The sequence below is a fragment of the Mustelus asterias genome, chromosome 6 (genome assembly GCF_964213995.1).
Source record: "Mustelus asterias chromosome 6, sMusAst1.hap1.1, whole genome shotgun sequence".
Taxonomy (NCBI): Eukaryota; Metazoa; Chordata; class Chondrichthyes; order Carcharhiniformes; family Triakidae; genus Mustelus; species Mustelus asterias.
In genome coordinates this window covers 89,644,533-89,661,563 of record NC_135806.1, presented here as the reverse complement: position 1 = coordinate 89,661,563, position 17,031 = coordinate 89,644,533, and the positions used below count along the sequence as shown (strand labels likewise).

The 17,031-nt window shown below is 39.4% G+C and overlaps 1 protein-coding gene across 15 annotated transcripts in view; it reads left to right on the top strand.

Moving 5' to 3' along the window:
- Nucleotides 1–17,031, top strand: part of ppip5k2 (diphosphoinositol pentakisphosphate kinase 2) — a 165,104-nt gene that overhangs the window by 121,734 nt on the left and 26,339 nt on the right. For 5 of the 15 annotated variants that reach the window (XM_078214712.1, XM_078214705.1, XM_078214708.1 and 2 more), the window contains 4 exons: nucleotides 9,353–9,526; nucleotides 12,515–12,584; nucleotides 13,746–13,865; nucleotides 14,677–14,739. In XM_078214712.1, the coding sequence (XP_078070838.1) occupies nucleotides 9,353–9,526; nucleotides 12,515–12,584; nucleotides 13,746–13,865; nucleotides 14,677–14,739 (427 nt within the window). Of the gene's footprint in view, nucleotides 1–9,352; nucleotides 9,527–12,514; nucleotides 12,585–12,821; nucleotides 12,891–13,745; nucleotides 13,866–14,676; nucleotides 14,740–17,031 lie in introns of those variants that run through there. The other 10 variants (XM_078214713.1, XM_078214716.1, XR_013498189.1 and 7 more) reach the window with 9 other exon arrangements.

Below are 17,031 nucleotides of genomic sequence, written 5' to 3'. Positions count from 1 at the left end.
ACAAAGCATCGTAGCTGTGAGGGACAGCTCGGTGGATAGGATATTGGTATGTAGATAGGCTGGAAAATTGGGCGGGGATTCAGGATTCAATCCTGGACCGGGGAGCGGCGCGGGCTTGGAGGGCCGAAGGGCCTGTTCCTGTGCTGTATTGTTCTTTGTTCTTTTGTTCTTTGCTGCAACGCTTTCAATGTAAGTACATCTTTTCCTAAATGTGGAGACCAAAACTACACATATTACTCCAGATGTGGTCTCACCCTGTGAAACTGTAGCCAGGCTTATTTATTCTTGTACTCGAGTCCCCTTGCATTAAAGGTCAACATACCATTGCCTTCTTAACTGCATGTGCATGTCAACTTCCTGCATTCCTTATACCAGCACACCAAAGTCCCTTTGAATATCAACACTTCCAGGTGTCTCTCATTTTGAAAAGTATTCTGCCTTTTTATTCTTATGACCAAAGTGAGTAACTTCATATTTCCCTGTATTATATACCACCTGCCATCTTGTTGCCCACTCACTGAATTTACCTATATTTATTTGTAGTCTCTCTGGCCATGATTTTCTGGCTGCATCGTGCCTAGTGCAGAACACATTAGAATGGAGTGGGGCCAGAGAATCGCAGGTGAGGGATTTAATGCGTTCAGCACCGTCGCAAAACCCCATTGCGATCATCTCAGCCACTGCTCCTGGGCAGGAGTCAGATTAGCATATTTAAACAAGGATTTAAATATGTTGTGGCTGGATTGCCCCTGCTCCTGCAATTTTCCAACTCTCTGGCGCAGCAAGAATCACTACTGGCCCAGCCATCACAAACGAGACCAGATGTGATGCCCACACCAGGGGAGTCGGAGGCTATTGAAGCACCTGGGTGGTCAGGACATGGCTGGGCAGTACCCAAGGGGATGAGGCCTGAGGAGGGGGAGGGTCATGAAGCGGACCCATTGGGAGGGCCCCAATGGGCCGATGCTGGCGATCTTTGTTGGGGAGGCGGATGTGGAAACATCCCCTCAATGAGGGGGATGGGGGGGGTCACCGATATCCATTTGGGAAGGGAAGAGGGTTTTCAATTTCACTTCAAAAATTGCCCCCAAAAAAACGGCACTCGCCGTCTGTGAAGTCAGGGTTGCCGGCATGTTTAGGCCCCTCCCCCCTCAGAACCAGTGCAAAACTTACCCACTCCGAAAAAGTGACTGTGTGGGGAAAATTGCCATCTGATTTGTGCCAGACATGCTGATGTAAATAACACCGGTTTACTCACCCAAAATGACACACTCATTTTTCTGGATGAATTCTGCCCTCTGTGTCTTATGCACAGCTTACCTTTCAACCTAATTTGGTATCATCAACAAACTTAGATACATTGCTCTCTGGCTTCTCATCTAAGTTGGGGTTGGTTTAACTCGGTTGGCTGGTTGGTGATGCAGAATAATACCAACAATGTGGGTTCATTTCCCGTACCAGCTGAGGTTTTTTATGAAGACCCACCTTCTCAAACTTGCCCCTCACCGAGGCGTAATGATTCTGAGGTTAAAATCACCACCAGTCAGCTCTCCCCCTCAAAGGAATGAGTAGTCTGTGGTCACCTGGGACTATGGCGACTTTACCTTCGGGTGGCATGGCGACTTTACCTTCGGGTGGCATGGCGGCACAGTGGTTAGCACTGCTGCCTCATAGCACCAGGAACCTGGGTTCATTTCCAGCCTCGGGTGACTGTGTGGAGTTTGCATGTTCTCCCTGTGTCTGTGTGGGTTTCCTCCCACACTCCAAAGATGCACAGGTTACATGGATTGATCATGATAAATTGCCCCAAGCTGTGTGCATTAGGGGGATTAGGGTAAATACATGGGGTTTTGGGGATAGGATCTCGGTGGGATTGTTGTTGGTTGTAGGCTCAATGGGCCAAATGGCCTCCTTCTGCACTGTAGGGATTCTAAGTTATTAATATAGATTGTAAATAGCTGATGTCCCAGCATTGATCTTTGTGACATACCACTATTCACTCACTGCCAACTTGAAAAAGCCCCCTTTATGTCCTTGGTTTTTGCCCATTAACCTTTTCTCTATCCATGCGACCATACTAACCCCAACTCCATGAGCCCTTATTTTGTCTATTAAATGTTTGTGCAACAAATTATCGAATGCCAAAATCTAGGTACACATCTACTAGTTCCCTTTTATCTACCTCAAAAAATTTCAAACTTGTCAAACAGGATTTCCCTTTAGTTGAACCATGTTTACTTGTTCTAATCATATGTTTTTCTGGGAGCATTTTTCAGACTTAATGATTTTCATAATTTTCCCAACAACTGAATTACACTAACTGGTCTGTAGTCCACTGCTTTATTTTTCCTTCCTTTTCTTGAAAAGCAGTGTAACATTTGCCAACTTTCAATCTAGTGGGACCAGACCTGAATCTAAAGATAGAAATTCATAGCTAGCACATCCAGTGTCTCTGCAGTTATCTCTTTTAGAACCTGGTGGATAGGCTATCCAGTCCCAGGGATTTATCGGATTTTAGTCCCTGATATTTCTCCAATAGCAAACTGGAGGAGCTGAGTCGCTTACTCCTGCAACTAAGTTGTATGTTTGCATGATATTGATTTTTCCTAATTTCCTCACTTTTTAGTCCCAAGATTTTTAAAATTTGTTCATGGGATATGAGCGTCGGTTGCTAAGCCAGCATTTATTGCCCAGCCCTATTTGCCCTTGAGAAGGTGGTGGTGTATTGCCTTCTTAAGCCACTGCAGTCCGTGTTGTAGGAACATCTACAGTGCTGTTAGGATGGGAGTTCCAGCATTTGACCCAGTGACCGTGAAATCAGGATGGTGTTTGAATTGGAGGGGAACTTGCAGGTTGTGCACCTACTGCCCTTATCCTTGCAGCTGTTACAGGTCAGGAATGTGTTGTCAGAGTATCCTTGGTGAGTTACAGCAGCACATCTTGTAGCTGGTGCACACGGCTACATCTGTACGTCACTGATGGAGGGACTGAATGTTTAAGGTATCAGATGGGGACCAATTAAGTGGGCTATTTTGTCCTAGATGGTGTCAAGATTCTTGAGTGTTGTTGGAGCTGCTCTAATCCAAGCAATTGGAGAGTATTCCATCACACTCCTCATGTCTGCCTTGTAGGTGGTGGGCAGGCTTTGGGAAGCCAGAAGGTGAGTTAGTCCCTGTGGAATTCCCAGCCTCTGGCCTGTTCTTGTAGCCACATTATTTATATGGCTGGTTCAGTCCAGTTTCTGGTCAGTTGTAACCTCGAAGATGTTGATGGTGAGAATTCAGTGATGGTAATGCCATTGAATGTCAGGAGATGATTGCAATCTCTCTCGTTGAAGATGGTCATTGCCTGGCACTTGTGTGGCATGAATGTTACTTGTCACTTGTCAGCCCAAACCTGGATATTGACCAGATCTTGCTGCATTTGGACATAGACTGCTTCAGTATCTGAGGAGTCGCGAATGGTGCTGAACATTGTGCAATCATCAGCAAGCATCCCCACTTCTGACCTTATGATGAAGGGAAGGTTATTGATGAAGCATCTTCCTTAATGCTTGGTAAGACTCTAACCATTGGCGATATTCCACCTCCCCTCCCCATTCCAATTGACTTCAGTTTTGCTCCAGTTCCTTGATGCCATACTTAGTCAAATGCTGCTTTGATGTCAAGGGCAGTCACTTTCATCTCACCTCTGATATTCAGCTCTTTTGTCTATGACTGAATCAGTGAGCAGGTCATTGCTAAGCAAGTGACGCTTGATCGGACTGTTCACGACCCCTTCCATCACTTTGCTTTTATCGAGAGCAAACTGATTATTGGCCAGGTTAGATTTTTTTGTGGATAGGACATAACTGGACAATTTTCCATTTTGCCAGGTGGGTGCTGATGTTGTATCTGTATGAGAATTGCTTGGCTAAGGGCATGGCTCGTTCTGGAGTGCACATCTTCAGTGCTGATGCTGGAATGCTGCCAAGGCCTGTAGCTGTTATAACTTCCAATGTTTTCAGCCATTTCATGATGTGGAATGAATTGAATTGGCTGCAGACTGGCATCTGTGATGCTGGGTAACTTGGAAGGAGGCCAAGATAGATGATCCACTCAGCACTTCTGGCTGAAAATGCTTCAGTCTTATCTTTTGCACTATTTCTGGTTTAGAACTTCTGTCTTCTGTTGTGAAGACAGACACATTTTTATTCAATGCCTCTGCCATTTCCTTGTTCTTCATGATAATTCCTCTATTCACTGCTTCTAAGGGGCCAACGTTTAGTTTAGTTACTCTTTTTCATATACTTATTTGAAACAGATTGCTGGCTAGTTTACTCTCATTCTATTTTTTCCCTTTTTATCAACACTTTGGCATTTTGCTGGTTTCTAAAATACTCCTAATCCTAAGACTTGCTACAGCTTTTTGCAACATTTGTTGGCCTCTTCTTTTCATCTAATACTATTGTTAACCTTTTGCGTGAACTACGCATGGGCCCTTCTTACTGAATTTTTGTTCTTCAATGCAATGTATTTTTTTTGAACATTTTGAATTGTTTCTTTAAATGTTTACCACTGTTCATTTACCTCTATTACTTTTAGTCTAGTTAGACAATTAACCGTAGCCATTTCTCCACTCTATGCAATTGGCTTTGTTTATGTTTAAGATTTTTGTTTGTGGTTGGAATGTGTCACTTTCAAACTTAACATGAAAATGAATGGTATTGTGGTCACTATATTCCAGTGGATCTTTTACAATGAATGACATTGTTGATTAACCCTGCTTCATTATACAATGTTAGAGCTAAGACAGCTTGATCTCGCGTCGGTTGCACTGCGTACTGCTCGCAAAACTGTCAGGAGAAAATGGCATCTTCTAGACCTTTCCTTGCCAATTTGATTGTCCATTTTGTATGAAGATTGAAGTATCCCACAATTGTTACATTTCCATTATTATTTTCTTGTTTAATGCTCTTCCCAATGGTATAACTACTATTAGGCGGCCTATAACCTACTCCCCACCAGTGTTTTGACGCTTGCGATTCCTAATTTCCTTCCCTACCAATTCGACTAGCGTCTTCAGAGGCCAGATTCTTTCTCACTCATGTCCTTTTGTCATCCTTTATAATAAAGGCTCCCACCTCTTTTGACATTCTATCTGTCTTTCCAAAATATGGTGTATCCTGGAATATTTATTTCCCAACCTTGTAACCATATCTCTAATGACGATTGGATCTAAATCATTTACCTCTATTTATGCCACCAATTCATCTACCTTGCTGCAGGTGCTTCGTGCATTCAGATAAAGAACTTTAATTTCACTGTGCTCCTGTTTCCCTGTGATGATTTTACATGATGTACATTTTTTTTGTTGAATTCTCTGTACCTTTTTGTCCTATTCTGCTTGCCTTTACTCGCGTCACTATACTGTCTCAGTTCAGTTCAAGTGGAGTCCATCCCAAAGGAATATCTCAATCTTCCCTGCATACTGATACCAGTGCCCCATGAATCAAAACTACTTCTATCCATACTACTCTTTGAGCTACTCATTTAATTCTCTAATCTGTTTAACCCTATGCCAGTTGCCATGTGGTTCAGATAACAATTCAGAGATAAATACCTTAGGATCCAAATTAAAATGCAGGACATCAAACTCCTCAAATTCTCTTGGGTAGATCCAGGAATTATGTTCTGCTATGTCGTTGGTTCCCATGACAACAGGATCATTCCCCCTCCCACACCCATGTTTCTCTTCAGCCATGAGGAGATGTCCTTAACCCTAGCACTGGGCAGGCAACACAACCTTTGGAGCTCCCTGTCACCGCTGCAGAGAACAGTATCCACCTACTACATTGTTGCCTATCACTAGTACATTCATCTTCGCTCCGTCAACTTGAAAGCATCCTTAACTTGGTGCCATGGTCAGTTCACTCATCCACCTTGTAGTCCTTCTCATCCACACAGGTAGCGTGTTTGAAAAGGCAAGGGCTGAGGTTTTCCCATCACCACATGCTAGGTCCCCAGACCTGCCTGACTTGCAGTCACACCTTCCTGTTCTGGTCCATTGACCAACTCTAAATTTCTGTCCCAAGAGCTGTGACCACCCCCTGGAATAAAATGTCCAGGTACCCTTCTCATTCCTTGATGCATCAGTGTCTGCAGCTCTGCTGTCAGCTCAGTGACTCTGAACCAAAGGTCCTCAAGCTGCAAGCACTTATTGCATACATTTTTGCCCTGAACCACTCTTGTGCCCAGGAGCACCCACATTCTGCAGTCACAACACATCGCTGGCCCTACCATCTATTATATGTGGGTTAATTAATTACTTTTCCTTAACTAATTTATACTTAAACTCTATTACTCCTAATAACCTTTACTGCTCCTAGTAGACCTTAATGCTACCAATAAATCCTTAATAAATTGCACACATTTGAAAGATAAAGGAGCAAATCCAACCAAGCAGTGTATGTTCTCGCATTGTGACAATTACACTTCTCGCGCTATTTTCAGAATAGCTCGCTGTTAATGGCCCCCTCCCCTCTCTCTCTCGCTGACAACGGCCCTGCCCCACCTCTCGCTGTCAGCGGTCCCGCCACGCCTCTGTACCATTCTAGCACTGCAGGCCCTATTCATGCTACTGTTCAGAGAGTTGCAGTTGTCTACCTTTCAAGGCAACTTTCTTACCAGAGTAAGCACATTCTTTGACTCCAGTTCCAGTTTTTATAGTGGGTCAATTTTGATCAGTTGGAGTGAAGTAGGCTTTTCACAAGGAAAGTTTAATTTGCTAAGAAAATGGGCATAAATTGAACCTAATCTGTGAGATTTGTGATTTGAATTTAAATCAGGAAGTAGCACATAAATGCCGAGTTGTTGAACATGAAAAAGTGCTCCCGAGTTGCTCAGTTATCTAGGAGTTCTAACATAATGAGTAATTTTGATCTTAACATAAGAACTGGGAGCAGGAGTAGGCCATCAGGCCCCTCGAGGCCTACTCTGCCATTCAACAAGATCATGGCTGATCTTTTCGTGGACTCGCTCCACTTACCCGCCCTTAATTCCTTTACTGTTCAAAAATGTATCTCCTTGCCTTAAAAACATTCAAAAAGGTAGCCTCAACTGCTTCACTGGGCAGGGAATTCCACAGATTCACAACCCTTTGGGTGAAGAAGTTCCTCCTCAATTGAGTCCTAAATCTGCTCCCCCTTATTTTGAGGTCAAGCCCCCTAGTTCTCGTTTCACCTGCTAATGGAAACAACTTCCCTGCTTCTATTTTATCTATTCCCTTCATAATCTTATATGTTTCTATAAAATCTCCCCTCATTCTTTTGAATTCCAATGAGAGTAGCCCCGTCTACTCAGTCTCTCCTCATAAGCCAACCCCCTCAACTCTGGAATCAACCTAGTGAATCTCCTCTGCACCCCCTCCAGTGCCTTTCTCAAGTAAGGAGACCAAAACTGTTCACAGTACTCCAGGTGTGGCCTCAACAGCACCTTATACAGCTGCAACATAACCTCCCTGTTTTTAAACTCCATCCCTCGAGCAACGAAGGACAAAATTCCATTTGCCTTCTTAATTACCTGCTGCACCTGCAAACCAACTTTTTGTGATTCATGCACAAGGACATCCAGGTCCTTCTCACAGCAGCATGCTGCAATTTTTTACCATTTAAATAAGAGTCCATAAAAGTCCATCTTTCATGAAATAATTTATCTATTATTCTTATCTCATTGTATATTGTAATGAAATATGCTTGTCACAAACATTTACAAGTTTAAAATATTCATCTAGCCTTACAGTTATTTGAATTTAAAACTCCATGATATTATGTTATCACCTGGCTTAATATTTGCCTTGGTGCTTTTTTTCCCCCCTTTATTATGTTCTTGCATCTTAATTTCCTTCTTTATTATTGATTATTAAAGCACATTTTTTTCAGGTTGCACAGTTCCTTGTTTTATTAAACTTATATTTGATCAGCAAACAGAATTTCATAATTGGTGCATTGTATATATTATAAATCTACAGTGTTGAGATTAAAGAAGACATGTAATGGATGTGCATCAAAAACAGAAAATGCTAGAAAATCTCAGCAGGTCTGACAGCATCTGTTGTCAGAATTGATGAAGGGTTATCTAGACTCAAAACACTGGCTCTATTCTCTCCCCACAGATGCTGTTAGACCTGCTGAGATTTTCCAGCATTTTCTGTTTTTGTTACAGATTCCAGTATCCACAGTATTGTGCTTGTATACTGGATGTTCATCATGGGTGTCCAACCTGTGGCTTACAGACTGAATCTGTACCATTGACCTTTACTTCTGGCATGCTGTGCCCTTGCACAATTGTAAGCTGTAATTCCTTTTTCTAAAGAGGTTCCTCCATGCACTGTGCTCTTGGCTACCTATGCACACCAGTGATGGGATGTTTGGATCAAATAGGCATTCAGTGAAAGAAGGCTTATTTTTCAATTCCCTTACTGGGCCTCCACTCACTATTATTAATTTTCCCAGGCTTCTGACTCTAGTTGGTCCTGTTTCTCGGTGTGTGATGAATTTTTTTTCTTTGTCTCTTTTTCTGCCTCTCTTTCTTTCTGATTACTTCATTGTCTGGATTACACCAATGCCTGATGGAACATAGGGCTTCAGTTTCAAGCTGTGCTTCGCATTGAGGCAGTCTGTGCAACCATTCATAGGTTGCAATATATTGAACTGGCTTCCTGCTTCAAAGGTTGGGCATCCCTGATGTACATAATATCTGAGCATCATGCTAGAATCAGAGTATAACTACAGGGGAGATGAACAGCTTGAATTGATCTTTTTATTTTTATTTTTGGATTGTAAACTTGAAATGAATTGCAGATGATAGTAGAAGCAATTATATTAATTATGTACTGCAAATTTTAATTACATTGGGTGTTTCTTTTATCTCAATCATGTTGCTGCTTTTAGGTTCATCTGGATCATAAATCTCTTAAACCTTGGCTTTATATTTTGTATCTCTAACTTTTGAATTAAATATTTGATTACCGTATTGATATGCACACTGGCTCCACTGCAAAGTGGAAACCTCCATCCTGTCCCTGAAAGAAAACAAAACGGCTCTCATCAGGCCTGCATCTCTAAATGGATTAATTAAGAAAACACAGTATGGTCTGTATGCATGTCAATAGGGTACTTTTTTATATTTTTTAATATTAAAAAATTTAGCTGATCCTTCATTTTATACCATGGGGTTGTCAGATGCTACTGTTATAATAAATGCATAATAGCTTATGATACACAAGTAGTAGTGCTATTATTGATTCCTTTGTTTTAAATGTGTCTAACTTTGCATGCTTTGCTGTTGTTTTTGCCCCCTTTTCTCACTTCCAGGAAGAGAGCCCCCTGAGTCTGTCTAGCCCAGAGTGTAGTGGTACCTGGATGCATTACACTAGTGGTGTGGGTGCTGGGCGTCGAAGACGCAGATCAGGGGAACAAATCACTTCTTCCCCTGTCTCCCCCAAATCATTGGCTTTCACATCAAGTATTTTTGGCTCATGGCAACAGGTTTTTCAATTTTCCTTCATTTTTATGAAAATCGCCATTTTCACTGGTCAAACATTCACAGTAATTCCTCAAGTCTGTCTTAAAAGCCCCTGTTATTAATTTTAACATTGAGCTCTATGATTATAAAACAATTAACACGAGATTTATAAATGGAAAATTTAGTGGACACAGTTGGCATAAATGGTTATCCTATTTTATTCAGAGATGATTTGACTCTAGAAGTGTTGTATTTGTAAAACATGCAGATTAAATTATATTTTGCTGTTTTGATGCTTATCCACGCCAGAATGGTTGCTGCTCTTGCATTTCTTTATTCTATTCTTTACAGAAGTGTGGCAGGGCTGTTCTCTATTAACTTGAATGTTGCAGTACCAATTTCATTGTTGGGAATATTTGAAAACATTGCAACTAATTTTAACCTAACCCATCCATCAGGAAACAAACAGGACCAATTACATTGCTGGTTTCACACCCACTGATTTCATTTTCCTGAAGTGGATGAAGGTAACAATTGGTGATGCCAGGCATTTCAAACGATCCAAGCGGGTTTCCTGCCTGATGAATTAGGTTAAAGTTACACCCTGAATCAGAACTCTTTTATTCCCAAATTAGATGCAGCTCACTAAATGGTCTGTTTTAAATAAATACACTGTAAAAATTGACTAGTAGGCCAGCCTTTGCAGCATAAGGTACTCTTTGGTCGAAGATGATGTATTTTAGTCTCAGAACCCCATCCTTTTGAAATTCTGCAATTTAGCATTGCTCAAAAACATTTTAGACAATCAAAGATTACAAATCAGCAAGTGGGAAAATCTTGTACTGTCATTCTCACCTAACATAAAAATGTGAATGCCAGAAGACAAATGGGACCATCAAGCCTGTTCCTTCCAAAGATTACATACCATCTAATCGTGCTATGAACTTTATCCAGCTCATTTAATCTCCTAATAATAATTTAAAACTTATTGAGACTCTTTCTTATTCTATCAGACAAAGATAAGCAAAACTCGACTTATTTATTTGACCTTACACCCTACATATGCATCCTTGAACAGATGCCTTTGGTGCCCCAGCATCTCGGGAACTATTATGTTCCTCCCAGCCCTCGATCATCTGTTCTTATCCTTTTAAACTTGAAACTTGCTTTGAACCAGATATGTTCAGCTCTTTTACAGGTATTATTAACATAATAGGTCTTTTATGTGGAAATCTGTTGCACATACCCATTATTCTGTACATGTGGGAGGATCATAACTCTCAAAACTCAAATCCAGTTTTAGCTTTGTATCCATGCCATTCAGTTCTGTATTTATAATCCAAATCAAAAACCTGCTTGCATCTAAATGATTAATTCCTCAATATTTTAGCAACTTGGATCAGGTCCATTTTAAAAAAAACATTTGAGATGTGGGGTGTCACTAGCTAGGCGATATTGGCCATCCCTACTTGACCTTGCGAAGAATGGTGCTGAGCTGCCTCCTCGAACCGCTGCAATCCCTCTGATATAGGTATGCTGACGGTACTGTTAGGGAGGGAGTTCCAGGAGTTTGACCCAATGACAATGAAGGAACGGCGATATGTTTCCAAGTCAGGATTGTGAGTGACTTGACCACCTTGCAGTCATCTTTCCTCAATGAAAACAATTCAGTTCAGTGAATTTCACTTTTTAATTATAATTTTCTCCTCTTTTGAGATGGTAATTTTAGTTGGCATCAGGTTCCACACTTGCAAGCAAAGGTTTGGTGACTTAACCAAATTTCGCCATAAGTGGACCGGAATAGTAAATGCTTGCAGCTAATTGAGTGTACCATAACAGAACAAACTCCTGTCCATATGCAAAAAGTCTCTGCAAAACATTAAGTAACAAGAACTTGCCTGACTTAACTTGATATTAGCTTTCTCCCTGATAACTTCAAATGATTGAGTTCATTTTTGGCTAGAGCTGCAACTCAGGAACTTTCTGATCTGTGTGATTTAATACCGCACTACATGGAATAATACCACACCATATGGAATATGCTATCATGTGGGTGTCATTACTCTGAACTTTCTACAATGTAATAATATTTGAAGTACAGAGTGGAAAATTGTTCTTTATCCAATGTAATCTGACTTTTTGCTAACAAAAAGTTAGAATCAATTGTTTCATCTTGGCCAAAAGCCAATGCAATGGATGCATCCCAATGTGTTGTTATTTTGAGTAAGCAGATAGTAATTATTCCAATTCCTGTATCCAAATTTGAAAATAACATCTTGTCATGTGCAAATATTTTCTGTTCTAGTGTAAGTAACCACACATTTATCCACATAAAAAGTGATAATTAAACCTTTTATGGCGAATACTGTTCCCATTGGCTAATGGCGAGGGCCATGATAGATGCTCGCACTTCAGATTGCAGACATTTCTTTCAGGAGAATCAAGCCACATGGGAGGAAATTAGTTTCAGTGATGGAGAAAGTATATGGTGCAGTAATTTGAAGAATGAAAACTGTTTACGTGCAGGGACCCCAAAAATAAAATACAATTTAAATGAAAAGAGGTACTGCAACGTGAGACACTAATCAGGAATGTGCAGTGTCTAAAAAGCACTTGTTGTTGCATGGAGTAAAGATGTATTCTGTCAAACACAATTATCTGTGTTTTGTCTGTATTGAGACAGTATAATTAACTGATGAAGCTCTATAGTGGTACCTGTATGTTGTTGTAAATTGATATTTTCCCCACAAGTTTATTTTACCACTGTGTTAATCTGATGTTTGCTATGTTCATCCCATTGCAAGGACATTGTAGGTGGAATGGACTCATTTCTGGCTAAAGGATTTTGCATGATCTATCATTGTCTCCATTTATATGTTTCCACTAACATTAATCATGCAGCTTATTAACACTTGATTGTCTGAAACAGGGTTTAGTATAAAAACTGATTTTTGTTCTTTTGCTTTTCAATAATTTGAATATTCAAAACATTGTTCACTATTACTGTGCAGATTCTTACGGAAAACAGTCCCCTTTTGCGAGTTGGAAGGTACAACACAGAGCAGAAAAACACTGGACATGGTAAGTGCTGAATTTGTACAGCCAACTGCTAAATAATAATTTCTACCAATTCTGGTTCTATTTTATTATAAGGAAATGATTCGTATTTAGAATTGAATTGTGCAGGTGTTAGAAGGTATCAAAGGAAAAACATGTTGGTGTTTTATTTATTGTTTAGTGATGGCTTTTGGGGTTTACTTTGGGATTCAAAAAAAGTCCCATGCAAATTATGAATATAGAATTGAAATGTTTCTGAAGTTTCAGATGTATAAAACAACATGCTGAATTTTAAAAAAAAAACTCTCATTTGAAAGATTCAACCACCACGTGAGTAATCTAATGCCTTGATTGAATTTTGAAGTCACTCATATAAAGCATGGGTATGCAGCAAATTAATTTAACAAGCCTTGGCTTCTTACCAAACCGATATTTGCTGTAAGATCTTGCTTTATTTTTCTCTCTTTCATACAGATTCAGTAATAAGGTCATCCAATATTTATATATTTGGAAACATTATTTGAAGAGGAGCTGACAGTTGTTGTATTTTAATTTGTAAATGGCCATAATGACAAACAAAATTGTTGATTAGATTAATATTAGGACAATTAGCATGCATATGGGAATACAGTATGGTTTAGGCGTATTTCTTGTGATTTATGTAAAATATAAAACATTTGAATTTCCTATTTTGAGCACTCAGATTTTACATTAAAGATGGTATATTTTTAAAAATTTCTGCAAGTAAATCTGAAGTATTCAGTGCATTACCTACATAAAAAATGTGAATGGAATTTAGCCCCAATCTTTTTGCAGGAACATGAGTATTTTAAAGGGTGATTGATCAATTATTTGGTGAATTTACTTTGTGAGCTACTACTTTTTAGACAACTCTATAGGGGAATGGAGGGGGAGAAAGGACAGGAATGTTTTGCATGAATAACCTAAACTATTACACAGAGCTTTTTAAATGATGAAATCATTTAACTGTTCAGTATCTGAAGGTCTTAGCTTTGTACCTTATGAACTGATGTGTCTGCATAAAGGATTGTCTAATAGTTGATGTATTTCCCTACTAATAACAGTAGATATTGATATTGTCATAATTTTAAGGCATGCTGCATGTATCCCTCTTCTGGAACAAAGAACACCCGGTTTGTATGTGTTTTCTCTAACTCCCATTAGGGTCTCATTGTGCAGGCCTGTTAAGCAGTACTGTGCTTGGGGGTTCCTCGAGTGCGCCTAACCTACAGGATTATGCTCGTGTGCATCGTAAAAAGCTGACATCATCTGGCTGCTTTGATGGTATGTGCACACACCACCACAGACAAATCTGTAGCCGCTTTTTGAGAAATAGTGGAATTCTATGATGAGAATAGCCAAATTCTATTTCTCCCTTTCCAAAACATGATAGCCTAAAGGACCAGCCTGAACAAAGTATGTACTATATATGGATTGTGAATCAGTGCTACACGCGCCGTTTTTGCACAGAAATATTTAATATACACTAGACACAAATATACATCTTAGCTTTAAAATGTTACTAGTTTTTATTCTTATGCTGTCCACTTCTTTCTTGGCATTAGCACAAATAACTGCAGACCAGTTGAAATTTAGTACATGACATCACTATAACATTGTATTAAATATTACCTTGACTTTCAGTAATAGTTTTTGCAATATGTTAACTAAAAAATTGCATTCCAGCAATAACTTGTAAAGTTCAAAAAACAGTGGTGAAGGATTTGATTAGGTGAGGTTAGAAAGCAAGACCAATTTATTGGATTAGGTAGTAAATCCATGCTTCTGCTAATGGTGACATGAAAAGAGTTTCTAAGAAACTTGGCCAAATGGCAAAATGTTCCCTTTATATCACTAACTGCTTTAATCTGTTGAACTTGGCAGTTTGTTACTTTAATGTGCATAATATTAAATTATAATATGCACTAAATCAATATTAGCCAGGCGATCTGTAACAGCTGACACTTTTACTCCCGCTGGATTATTTTTTTCCCTCTAAACAATCCTGCATGCAGCCTACCTTTAATCCTTTTTCTTAAAAACCCTGTTCTGCTAGCTGTTATAAATTTCAGGTACCTGTTTTTCTCTTTCTCAGACGCCACACGCAGTTCTGCTGTAAAAAGATTTTCTATCTCATTTGCTCGACACCCAACCAATGGTATGTTTGCTTTTTATCCCCTCTCCTGCAAAGATTATCCTTTGCTTCATCCCTCTTTATTTGTAATGTTGGATGCAAACTTTTAATACCATTTGTCTTCCCTATCCTCCAATTAGTCACATATCTTGGAAATGGGTTCCATGGGATTGCAGAATGATTTATTTTCCCTTTCTTTCCTCTAAACCTTTTCTCCTCATTTAAATACATATCACACCTAACCATTTTTGTGTTGTATGCGGAAATGGTTCTTGTTCTGTGCGAGTTACAGTCTGCGAGGGTTAAAATTCTTTATTTTTTAAAAATCATCATGTAATAAGTGTTACTGTAAATCTGAACTAATTATTGCATAGCTTTTAACCCATTTTGCATTCATCTTTGGAGGTACTTTGCATAGAAATGCGTGAAAATCAGGCCTATTTCAATACTTTGATTCTGTCTTAAAAACGGGAACAAATTTGCACAAATGTTGGAACAAAGGAATAGCAGAAATTCTTTGTATATTAACTAATTATTTTCACGGTAAATCTCTAGTTATGCTTTACCTCTTACGAATTAAAGCTATAAATCTGTGTTGCATACATCAATAATTAAATATAGGTTATATATCTATATTTTGTACACCAAGAATCTAAAAGTCCTATTTGTCTCATGGTGTAATTTAACCTCTCATGCATCATAAAAGTATTGGTGCTTTCTTTTGAAGTTTATTTTTTCACCAATGCTAGGATCTTCACCCACTTATATCAGTACAAATTTTCAAAATTTTAAGTTTATTTATTAGTCACAAGTTGGCTTACATTCACACTGCAATGAAGTTACTGTGAAAATCCCCTAGTTGCCACACTCCAGCGCCTGTTCGGTTTCACTGAGGGAGAATTTAGCATGGCCAATTCACATTTAGTATCTCAGTTTAGGGGATTGATGGACAAAAAAAGCATTAGAATATGAGAGAGTTGATAATGAAAAACAACTTGGTCTGTGAAGCCTCCTGCTTTTACAGTGCATGTATTATGACCATATCTATGATATCGCTACCCTCACACCCGTCCCAAGGGGCAAATTCTTATGGCTGCGACAGGGACTGGAATATCTAGTCAGCAGGAAGGACCATAAAATTTCCCAGAAGGTCTCTGTTACTTTCTTTATGAATGTACATATCAAACTCGTCTATTAATCTTTCCCTAACTCAATTCTTTATGCTAGTAAGCATTCAGAACCAATACAAAGTCCTCATTAAACAGTGCCTACAGATAACAATTTTTCACTGGTTTTGATTGTGTATATGGATGTGTAAGATAAGTTATAATTTATAAAGTTGTTCATTGGAGGCCATTAATACAGAAATTTAAATATTAAAAAGTAATAGCCACTACCTACCTTGTTGCTCTTATCACATACAATCACCAAAAATGTTTGACTCAAGTTTTTACTGCATCGTGTACACTTAGAAAATTAATTTTGAGTGGGGAAAAATAGTTGCATTTACTCCTGTAAGATACTCATGATAATGTTTTATTAATTGCCTTCCCAGTTACAAGAGATGGTATTTTTTAGTTTATCGAGCATTTTTTGGCATTCCTGCCACTAAAATTCGATACTCTACTGATTTGTCTGAATTTGATTTTGTTTCAAAGCAATTAAATACATGAATGAAACTAACACAAGGCATTACCTGTTGAATGATGATGCTGGTACTTTGTATCAGTCTTCATGGTGGAAGACACCAGTAACATGCCAGAACTTCAAGAGAGTCAGGGGGCAAAAGTAAATGTAGTGACCATCACTAAGGAGAGGTGCTAGGGAAGCTGAAAGGTGGATAAATCACCTGGACCAAGTGCACTACACCCCAGGGTTCTGAAGGCGATAGCTGAGGAGGTTATGGAGGCATTGGTGGCATTCAGGAATCACTGGAGTCAGGGAAGGTCCCAGATGACTGGAAGAAGGCTACTGTAACGCCCCTGCTTAAGAACAGAGGAAAGCAGAAGGTGGGAAAGTATAGGCCAGTTAGCCTGACCTTGGTCGCGGGTAAGATCTTGGAGTCCATTATTAAGGATGAAATTGCAGAATACTTTGAAATATGGTAAAATAGAGCTGAGTCAGCACGACTTCGTCAAAGGGACGTCATCTCTGACAAATATGTTAGAATTCTTTGAGGAGATAGCGAAGAAGTTAGACAAAGGAGAGCCAGTGGACGTGATTTATTTGGATTTCCAGAAACCATTTGATAAGGTGCCTTGCAGGAGGCTGCTAAATGAGCTAAGAGCCAATGGTGTTAGAGGCAAGGTACTGGCA